Here is an 11,533-nt window from a genome sequence, read left to right on the forward strand (position 1 = left end):
AGTTATGCTTCTTAAAAGGAATCATGGAAAAATGGGATTTGAGAAAAGATGGATTAAGCTTGTGATGTTGTGTGTTTCTACTGTGAGATATAGTGTTCTCCATGATCAAGAGGTGTTGGGTCCTATCATTCCACAAAAAGGATTAAAGCAAGAGTGTCCTCTATCTCCATATCTCTCCATCCTTTGTGCGGAGGGTTTGTCCGCTATGTTTCGGAAGTTAGACGAGATGGGGCTGCTTTATGGGTGCAAAGTGGCGCGAGGTGCTCCTTCAGTAAACCATCCATTTTTTGTAGACAATAGTTATTTTTTCTTCAAGGCTAATATGATGGAAAGCTCCCATGTTACAAATATTCTGAAGTTGTATGAGAAAGAGGCAGGTCAATTTCCAGAAATCACAAGTTTACTTTAATGCTAATGTCCATGAAGATCGAAGACGAGATGTATGTGGTATATTGGGTGTTCAAGAGGCTCTTGATCATGGGAACTATTTGGGGCTTCCTTCAATTATTGGTCGAAATAGGAAAATTGCATTAAGGTCGAATATGGAAGCATTTACATGGATGGAACAAGAAATTCCTCTCAAGATCTGGAAATGAGATTCTCTTGAAAACAGTTGTTCAAGCATTACCAAATTACACTATGAGTGTTTTCCTCTTGCCATTGGAGCTATATAGAAACCTAGAGAAGATGGTGAATTCTTTCTATTAGGATTTCAAAAAAGAAGAGGCTCATAGAATACATTGGATGAACTGGGAGAAAATATGTGCAAAGAAAGCTCAAAGTGGAATGGGCTTTAAGAATCTCGATGACTTTAATATTGCATTTCTTGGAAAAAAAATATGGAGAATGCTTGTAAATCCTTATGCTTTAATGTGTAAGATTTATAAGGCGCGTTATTTTCCTCGCTCAGTAGTGTTGGATGCACAGATTGGCTATAACCCAAGCTATGTTTGGCGTAGAATTTTGGTAGCTCAGAATTTGGTAAAGAACGGTTGTGGGTGGAGAATTGGAAATGGTTGTGGATAAAGAATGGTTGTGGTTATGGTTGTGGGCTGGGCCTGGGAGGCCTGTTGGGCTGGATGGGCTGGCAAAGTCCATTTGGATGGGCTGAGTGGAGGTGGGCTGGCCAGGGAGAGGTCCGACCATGTAAACTGTGGGTCAAGAGGTCGGGTCGGGTTGCCAGATTGGGTCGGGTCACTAGGTTGTAGTCGAATTCAGTCCGGGTTGGGTCGAAACGGGTCGGGTCGGGTTGGTAAAACCCTAGAAACTCAGGTTGCATTTCGGGTCGGGGGGTCATATATTTTTCGGCATATGACGCCCCCATTCCCAAATGCACACCCTTTCTAGGGTTTTCCCCCCTTCTCATCCCGCTCCCCCAGCTTCTCCTCTTGCCTCCCTTCGAGCTTCCAGCCCCTTCCCACCCTCTCGATGGCCTAAGCTGCGAATGAAGGTGCCAGCAGCCATCGCGGTGATGGCCCTGCTTTTTGCAATGGTCACATCGCACGATGACGCTCGACCCTCCTCTCTGTCGGGCTTGGTCTCGACGGATAAGGTAGGAATGGTTGTCTGTGCTTTCTGATGACCCATTCATAGTGTTCCTTCTGGTTTCTTCGTGTTGAATAGTCGTTATCACAACGTCTATCGAAGGCAGACGAGAGGCAATGAGGATCTGAGAACGCAAGCCTTCGTAGCTTGAATCCAGGTCTCTGAGGTAGGTATAAATCAAGTCTTATTCTGCTCTTCTTTGGAGTCCTTCTGGATCATTAGACGGAGGAAGGTAATTTTGTAACTCTTCCTATCTAGTTAATATCTCTGTTGCATATTCTGAGGAATCCTTGGTCTGAGTGATTTGAGAAAGTTCCTGCTTCAATCTGAAAATGTGTGCAAAGTTGTTTTGATGCCCGTAGAGGCCTTTTAGTTTTTCCCAGATTGCCTTTGATGACTCCATAAGGATACACAGTCGAGAAATCTGGCTTTCCATGGTATTAGTGATCATAGACATGACCAGATGGTCAATTGTCTGCCACTCTTCCATTCTGTCCAGTTCTTCTTCTGTTAGAGCCTCTGGATTTACAGGTTTGGGTTTTTGTTTACTTCAAGTAATGAAACCTAATTTTTTTTCTGCCGCTGAGGGCAATGGAAACAGATTTTGACCACTCAAAATAATTTTGACTGCCTCGCAGAACAATGTTTGTGATTTTTGTGATTTCTGAGTGAGCCATTTTTTAGGCTTGATTTTGAGTTGATGGGGTAGATGATGACTGGTTTTAAACCAGCTCTGATACTATGTAGAATTTTATAGAACTGTGATGAAGTTTAATGTTATAAGAATTCTGAGTTCTTTACAACTTGAGATGGAATTATATACATGTTAAGATTCTGAGTTTTTTTCTAACGGACACTTCTGAATTTTTGGGGAAAATGTGGAAGTGACCTTTCCTGCTTTGCTGGAAAAAATGCTCCCTTTTTTCCTTGGTCAGTGATAAAAGGTCTGCACAAGTAACCTAGCTTGTGCAGCCTCTGAAACCAAAAAGGTTGCAGCTGCTTTTTGTTTTCTTCAACAGAAACGGATTGTCTGAATTTAGTCCAAGCTTTCTATAGCTCCGATGAGGATGCTATTGATTTTGGGTTTATCATTGAAGGCTGTAGAACTCTTTTTGTAGAGATTAGTCATGCACATTTAGTATTTGTAAAAAAGTTTACGAACAAGTTTGCACATTTAATGGCAAGAGCAGCTTGTTCAATGTCTGGTCTTACTGAATGCATCTCTGTCCCTCATATATTTCTTATTGATGTATTAGCTCTGGATTCTTTACAGTAATGAATTTCTTATTTTGATTCAAAAAAAAAAAATAATTAATTGTTTAATATTATATTTTAAATACAATTAAAACATTGTTTCTAAAATTAAAATTATAACCTAATTAGAAATGATTTATTATTATATAATAAATATAAAATTTTATACACCAATATAATTTTTATCAAAATAGAATTTTTAAATTAAAAATAAATATAGCTGTCAACAGAGTATATAATTAATATTATAATATATAAAATTGAGCATCCAATTTGAAATTAATTTTTAATTAATATTACATTCAAATTTGATTAAATTAGTATTTTATAAATCAAAATAGTACGTATCGCAAGAGAATATATATATTCAAAAAAATTTGTATTTCAAAAACTAATTATTTGTGGGAAACATTTGGATGACATGGGAAGTTTGAGATTCGGATGGAAAGGAATGACAGTTGGGAGACAAGCAAAGGGCACACGGCCACCAATGCGCAATTCAAACAACACTTAATAAATTAAATGCATTGGATTGCACGCGAGCACAGTGTTACCATGTGGCATATTATCCACCACTTTCTCCACTTGTTGCATAACTATTTTCAGTTTAATTTTTAAAATTGAATAGGAGAAGCAATAAAATCTGTAAATTATTGTTTCATTCCATTCTAATTTTTTTTTTTTATCAATTTTATATATTTAATATATATTATTATCTTTTAATTCTTGTATTAGTTTCATCTATAATTAATTTTGTAAAATTTTATAAGTCTATAGAAAAATGTAATAAACTTTAATCTATATAATTTTTAGTGCAATTGTCTGAGAATTGAAACAATTAAATTTTATTAAAATAATTTCATAAACACCTGAAATATTACAAAATAAAAAATAATTTAGTTTTATTTTTAATCTTTTTTTCTATAATTAAATATATTAAATATTTTTAAAATTTAAGTAAAATATTAGAGAACGTAAAATTAATATGATATAGAGTAAATTACTTATACTCCTTTCATGCCATCTTAATAGGCTATTTTTAATATGGTATTTTCCTGCAGTGTACGTATGCATTAATACATATGGAAATCACCTATAATAGGAGGTCATTTGTAAGTTAATTTTAATATATTTTTTTAAGTTCGATTGAAATAGAAATAAAAAATGTGATACTAATTTAATTTAAAAAGTTAGTACTATCTAAGTGGCAATATTTGATACCAATTAAGCAATTTAGCCAAAATTAAGTATGATGAGTCAATAAATGAATGCTGACATAGAATTTTACTCTTCATGTCATATAAAATTAAAATTTCTTAATTAATATTGTCTTCTGTAACAAAAATTAAAATCTTAGTACTAAAAAAATTAAAAGAATAATACCAATTAAGAATATAAACTAAAATTTTTAGTATCAGTGAAACTATTATTTTACTTTTTATTTCTTAAGAGGTTTTTGTGTTAAATTTAAGGAGTCGGTATGCATTTACTAAGATTTATAATTACATGTTTTCCACATGTCAAACACTTTCAACGTATCTTAATCTACTTCAATGGAGAATATCAGCTTAAGACAAATTATAGTTTTTTGGTTGTATGAAATTCTACTTAGTTGAAAATATTAATAAGATTAGATTTTAAAATTAAATTTAATTAAGTTTAATTTAAATTTTTTTAATAGAATTAGAATTTCATAAATTATTTATACTAAATAAATTTTTAATTTTAATAATTTAATTTAATAAATTAAATTTATTAATATATTTATTCACTCTTTCTTCACACTTATATATATATATATATATATATAGTTATGATAGTTAATACATTACATGAAAAGTATATTTTATATGAAAATTATATTTATTAAAATTCATTTATTATTTTCTTACGGTATTCAAAAACTATACTTTACACATATGATTAATATCTAAGCAAAAAACAAATAAAAAAACTTAAAAATAACTTAATAGTTTTCATATTAAAGTACACTAATTAATTAATACTATTAATTATTTTAATAGTTTAGTTTAAATTAGCAGTGAATATTAATATTTTTATAACTATATGAACATACATTTAATAGTAGTTCATAATAGTAGTCTTAATGTCTTAATCAGTTTCACCCAAATTTTGTGAAACTGACGGCTATTGTTGCTGCCACGAAGACATAAATATAAAATTACTTGCATAAAAAATTATTAAATAGACTCAATATATTAAGTTATTTTAAACTAAATCACACAATTTTATTTATTAATTATTATATTTTCATTAATAATATAATAATATAAATTTAATTTGGTAACATGTAGATTTTAACCATTAGTTGTTAATAGAAATAAATAAACTAACTAATAAAAATACAATAATTAAATAAAACTATATAATTAATTTAATCTAAAGTCACATATTAATATATAATTAATTTAATCTACAGATGATGATGTATCTATCTAAAAATTTCTTATATCACACCATATACAAAACACCAAAATAACATTCAAATTGCTTCCCTCCTCGTACCAAATAGTCAAAAGCATGACATAACTTTCGCACAATTTGCTCACATAGCTGAACACAGCAACGATTGAGAGGTCAAGATAAAAAGATCATAATAGTGAACCTAATTGTACTAATTGGGTAAATTTTAAAGTGCTTACAGTCATTTTTGAGAAATTTATAAAAAAATATTTTAATATGTAATTTTATATAAAAATTACATATTAAATTATTTTATGTAAAATGGATGAATACATTCACCTACTAATCCATACTTGAATGACTCAAATATTGAACCTAGGTATACGTATTCTCGTATTTCTGTTGCAGGTCTTCAGATGAAGAATCTGCTCTGGAAAGTCCAAGCGCTGGTGCATCATCACAGATAGGCATATTTGGTGGTGGTTTGCGGATACATGTCTCAGGAGTGCCACCATCTTTTACTATAATCACTGTGTCCATTCCCCAACTTAGATGACGATCTAAGTGACAGTGCCATAGCCAAACTCCTGTACAACATTAATGATCTATCCATGTTATCTTGATATTTACACATATGTACTTGTATTATTTACTATATATCTTGATTCAAGAACTTACCAGGATTTAGTGCTCTGAATCTAACTGAAAGCCATCCGACCTTTGGAAGTGTAGCAGTGTTTACATATGGTGGATCAACCAAATTGTACTTTTCAGGATCCTCTTCGAAATCAAAATTTCCAGGTCCTGCTCCTACCACATAAAAACTATATCCATGAAGATGCATTGGATGATCCTCGGATGCGTTCAAAATATTAGAATTTTGAAAGATCATTTCCACTTCTTCTCCATATTCAAGCACCTTCACTTTGGTACCCAACACTGACTCTGTCGAATTAACTAAAAAATCATCTGCAACAAAATCATAGAATGTAGGCGGCATGTCTGGGAAATCGTCCGTGAAGAAACCACTGATGTTGCTGCAAAAAATAAAAATAAAATTTGCATTAGCTTATTCCCTGTTCACTACTTTTATCTTTGCATAAAGAAATCAAAGAGCATATAGAATAGCATACTAGTAATAAGCTCGAAGCACGTCCGTTTTGGGATTCACAAAAGACACATTATTTAAGCTTGCTGCAAGAGTGACAGCAACTCCACCGTCTGATTGATTCAGAACAATTAAGTTTTGAGATGCTGTAATGTACATCCGGGTTGTGATGTTTTTTGGGACGTCTTGATTATAAAGACTCCTTAATTTGTTTCTAAATGCTACTCCAGCATCAATATCTGTATAAGAAGGAAGGGTGTCGTATGGGAAAGAAGGGGAAGTTGGATAGCTGTAGTTGCCTTTATACTCAAGAATCGCGGTAACATTTACTTTGTCATAGTCAGTATAAATTGATTTGTCTGTGTATAATTGTCTGGCAGCAATGTAATACTGGCCAGGAGACTGGTCTGTTGTCAACAAAATGTCCATGGTTTGTCCAGGACCTATCATAATATAGCTCGTGACAAATGGTTTTAGGTATGCTGCATCTCTTCCCACGACTGTGACGTTGTGTCCAGCAATAGCAAAGAATACTTCTGTGTTCATGATTGCATTAACTAATCGAAGAAGATAGGTCTTTCCATACTCAACTTGCCAACGATATGTTGTTTCTGCCAGCAAATTGGGATGCTAATTAATTGTTGAGAACAAATTTAGGTACAAACCTTCAGATAATACTATTTATCTTTTTCTTTTTTTCGCTTTTAGAATAATATGATAGTTTACCTTTAGAGCAATTACAAAAGTCGCCTGGTTCACCGTTTATGGTATAGGCATCTGATGCAGGTAAATCTGCCCCAGTTAGAAGGTCTTCTGCAACCACTAAATTCACATCATAAGTATACCATGATCCTGCCAATACAGAAACAGAACAAAGAGTAAGTACATTATTACGAATGATTCTAGGGTGGGATGCATGATCTTGAAAGAAATGGAGAAGTCTTGTGTACCTAAAACAAGAACTTCTTCACCATCAGGAGTGGGATAAGGATATGAAGTTCCTTCTTCAGGGTGAATGACGATGGCTCCGTGAACAGTATTTCTTGTCCAATCACTGTGGGCATGCCACCAGAGGGTCCCTACCTCATCAGAAAATATCACCTCATAAGTGAAGTTTGTACCCGGTTGAATTCCACATTGTGTGATGTACTCCGGGCCATCAGACCATGGATTTCTCGGTTGCTTCACTCCATGCCTACAACCATTAAAATTTATTACAGTATGCTTAGTTTTGAATATTGTTATAAACTCAGAATTTCCAATAATTCGTTAATGTAAGTGATGATTCTATATAACAGATGCCAATCCTCGAGAATATAAGAAGACAAAAGTCTACTAACAGACTAAAAAAGGGACGAATTAAATTAGACAGCAAATATACATACCAGTGAAGGGTAACTTTATAACCTCCTTCGTTATGTACATTAACGAACATGGTGTCACCCTTGTTAACATAAACCACTGGCCCTGGAATGCTGCCATTGACGACCAAAGCAGACTTGGTGCTACATAACTTGGTAAAATTTTTATCTTCCAACTAAAAATGACATCAAAATAAAATAGCTTGAAACTGTTATTCCTTAGAAATTTAAATAAAAAATATGAATGTCCATTGAATTACTTGAAAAAAATGTGCACAATCTTTTGTATTAAGTATATAATTATTTTCAATTCGATTGATTCTTACATTTAAAAATTCTTGAAAAACCTATTTTTCATTTACTTTTATTCAGAATACTTTTACATTGTATATAAAGCTAAATTTCTATGCACCACTGTTAAACGATAAAATATTTTCAATAAATATGATTTCAAAAATAACATAATATATAATGAAAACATAAATATAAAAGCATGCATATGATAAATTTATCATACTTACAACAAAATCATAGTAGTGAACCTTTCCTTCAACGGTGGAAGGAAGCAACCCAATGAAACTCATAAAAACAAGTATAAAATCCAGAAGCAAACCCATCTTCTTCGGTCCCATTTGGTCACTTCTAAACTTCAAATGGACTTTGATGGAAACCATGTTTTAGCTGCATATACTTTTATACAGCAGCCAGGGACTATCACGTGCTATAATGATAACCTGACTTATGGTTGGGTGGTTCTTTACTTTCGGTTGGTTAAGGGAAAAAAAGAAAAGACATGAAAGAAAACAAAACAAAAATTAGGTAGAAGGAATTCTTCTGCACATATGTATTAAACTGATGGTACAAATTTCTTATGGGTTGATTTTCTTTGTTGTGCGTTTAATTGTTTAAATTAGGGAAAAGTACGTGAAAGTTATTTCACTAATATTCTTGTTAGTGAAATGTGTTTGTTTTTGTTTATTTTAAATGAAAGAAGTATCTGATTGAGAATTAGCTTATTGGAGTGGCCAAGACCTTACTCTATTATTTAAATTTTTTAATTTATAATAAATTAAAAAATATATAAATATTTGTATACATCTACATTTAATTCCTTACTCTCTCATTCAAATTCGATGTTTTATTTTCAAATCAGCTTATTAACGTGGCTCAAGACCTTATTTTTTCATCCAAATTCAATATTTTATTTTCAATGTGCATGTGAATTAAGAAATATATTCATGAATTAAAAATATGAATATATATTTTTTAGTATATATATATCTAGATTTAATTTAGAGCGTGTCGGGTATTTATTCTTACGGGTGGCAAAATACTCCCTCAAGAGTTTTAAAGCAGCTGCATATTTAAAGTTCAAACTTGAAATCTTAGTTGAACTAGAAAATCCAATTTATATTAATATCGTCCATCTAGAGTTTAATTTACATTGCAAATATGGACCAACCTAGCAAAATGATGCGATGAAAATGTAATTTTATATCATAAATCAATAAATATAAACGGTAAGATATCATCGTACTTACAACAAAATCATACTAGTGAACCTTTCCATCAACCGTGGAAAGAAGCATCATAATGACAAGCATGAAATCCAGAAGCAAACCCATCTTCTCCGGTCCCATCTTTTCTTTTGGTCAATTCCAAACTATGCAATTTGATGGAAAGCATATATTAGTGGCTTGTAGTTTTATACAACAGTATCACTTGCTATTAATAATAACTTGACTTATAGTTGAGTGGTTCTTTACGTTCGGTTGGTTCATTAGTATAATTAAGGACAAAAATTAGGTAGAAGGAATTCTTTTGTGCATGTATAAAACTGATGCTACACATTTCTTTATTGTGTGTTTAATTGTTGTTTCATTATTATTCTTTTGTGTGTGTTTGTTTTATTTACTTTAAATGAATTTAATATAGTATCTCGTCTTACATTGAAAGTTAGCTTCTCCTTCTTTTTTTTTTTTTTTTTCTTATATATATATAATACATTGAAAATTAGCTATGTTTAGAATCAAATCTGTTTATTAGGAGCGGCTCAACACCTTACTCTCTTATCCAAATTTAATAGTTTATTTTTAATTTGTACATGCACTAAGAAATGCAAATCATTATTTTTAATATTTTTTAAAATTATTTTTATTAAAACAAACATATATTACTAAACTTAGTAGATCTTACTTAGGATTTAGAATGTCAGAGAAAATATATGAATTCCCTGTTGCATTTTGAGAATTTATATGTCGGAAAAATGAGAATATAACAAATTAATTAATATATTTTCATCTCAAAATTAAATAAGTATTAAATGAACTATTTTTACAATTAACATTGAAAGATCTAATTTTAAATTTTTATCTACGGACCAAGTAGTTAGAGTCAACCTAATTTGATGCAGTTAGCAAAATTAGTCATTCATCTGTATGTTATATTATTGTTATTATTTTTGTATAGAACTAATATTGAAAATATAATTGATATGCTATTTTTAAGATAGCAATCATTATGTGAATACTAGATAATATAATATTAAAAAATATAATTAAAATTCTTGATTGATCCAAATTATATATAGATATTTAAAAGTATTTTAGAGATTTAATGATATATTTTTATATATAATATGGTGAAAATATGTGTTTTTACCTCATTTTAGTTTTTTTTGTCTAAATTTAGGAAATAATCGCCAAAGAGGTTAATTTGAGCAAAAAATACACTAATATGCTTTAAATGGACTGCAGTTGTAAAAAGCTTGGAAATAAGACACGTGGGCTACTAATAGTGTGGGCCTATTTATCAAGGCCTAAGAATGGAGAATTAAGTAGTTATGATGTAATTAATGGATAATTATCTTTTTAACTGTTTATTTTGTTAAGGACAGTAAGAAATAACTATAGTAGTTATGCGCTGAGAGAATGACTCTAAAAAGGAGATCTCTATAAGAAGTAGAGGTTAATTAAACAAAAGTAAGTTCTTCTACTACTATTATATATGGAGAAAGGCTTCTACTATTCTCTCTGCAGGATTTTCTATAGTGCATTATTTTCTGCATCTAGTTAGTCTTGTTGTATTATTTTTTCAAGAATAAAAGAAGCTTTTTAAAAATGTGGAGAGAGATGATCAATCTTTTTCATTCCTTGAAGAGCTTTTAGATTTTGAGGGAGTTTTAATTTTTTTCTTTGTATCTTATGTCTTTTTATTTAATTATAATGACCATTGGATTAAGTATGCCAAACTAAGTTCCATAAGTGCTTAGTTTGGCTTTTTACTTATATATGGACCTTATATATTATGAGTTTACTAAATAGTTCTTTTACCTTCATATATGTATTAGTTTCATCTATTATTATTGGTTGACCATCATATCAATTTAATAGTATTAGAAAAATTATCTTTACTTTAATCTATGTTGGTATAAGAAACCTAGATTGCATCATTAGTTTGAGTGACTTAGGAAAAAAGTACATCACCATCTCATCTCTTAAATTTGGACCTAAGAGAAATAAAAGGATTACTAAGTATAAGCTAGACTAAATACTATTTTATCATATTATTTACATTAATCACTCTAGTTGCATATTTATTTTTTAGTTATTTAATTTATTTTATAAACCTTAAGATTATTCTCAAAATATTGGTTTATAGTGTTTAGATTTACTTTTAGTATTTTGTGTGATAGTTGGTCTTTATAATATATGTTATACAATTCCTTATGAGATCAAACTCGTAGTGGACTTGCCCGTACTATCATTCGGTTCGTACACTTGCGAGTACTAATTTAGACACATCAATTCTATTTTCTAAAAGTATATCTATTAGTTAATTA

At 30.8% G+C, this 11,533-nt stretch overlaps 1 protein-coding gene across 1 annotated transcript; it reads right to left on the minus strand.

The window, feature by feature from the left end:
* Positions 1 to 5,281: 5,281 nt before the first annotated feature.
* Positions 5,282 to 8,381, minus strand: LOC125370355 (putative laccase-9). The gene is made up of 7 exons (XM_048375440.1): positions 8,214 to 8,381; positions 7,717 to 7,868; positions 7,282 to 7,526; positions 7,058 to 7,183; positions 6,357 to 6,942; positions 5,902 to 6,260; positions 5,282 to 5,810 (listed from the first exon to the last, which is right to left on the minus strand). The coding sequence occupies exons 1-7, from the start codon at positions 8,364 to 8,366 to the stop codon at positions 5,599 to 5,601; spliced, it is 1,833 nt and encodes a 610-aa protein (XP_048231397.1). The 5' UTR covers positions 8,367 to 8,381; the 3' UTR covers positions 5,282 to 5,598.
* Between the last annotated feature and the right edge of the window lie 3,152 nt (positions 8,382 to 11,533).

Source organism: Ricinus communis, chromosome 1 (assembly GCF_019578655.1).
Source record: "Ricinus communis isolate WT05 ecotype wild-type chromosome 1, ASM1957865v1, whole genome shotgun sequence".
Classification (NCBI taxonomy): Eukaryota; Viridiplantae; Streptophyta; class Magnoliopsida; order Malpighiales; family Euphorbiaceae; genus Ricinus; species Ricinus communis.

Excerpts from the sequence above, each read along its gene's own strand:
- LOC125370355 (XM_048375440.1), bottom strand. The coding sequence starts at position 8,366 with ATGGTTTCCATCAAAGTCCATTTGAAGTTTAGAAGTGACCAAATGGGA. Across the intron at positions 7,527-7,716 it reads TATAAAGTTACCCTTCACTG|GCATGGAGTGAAGCAACCGA; the intron begins GTATGTATATTT and ends TAATGGTTGTAG. Across the intron at positions 6,943-7,057 it reads CTTTTGTAATTGCTCTAAAG|AAACAACATATCGTTGGCAA; the intron begins GTAAACTATCAT and ends ATTTGCTGGCAG.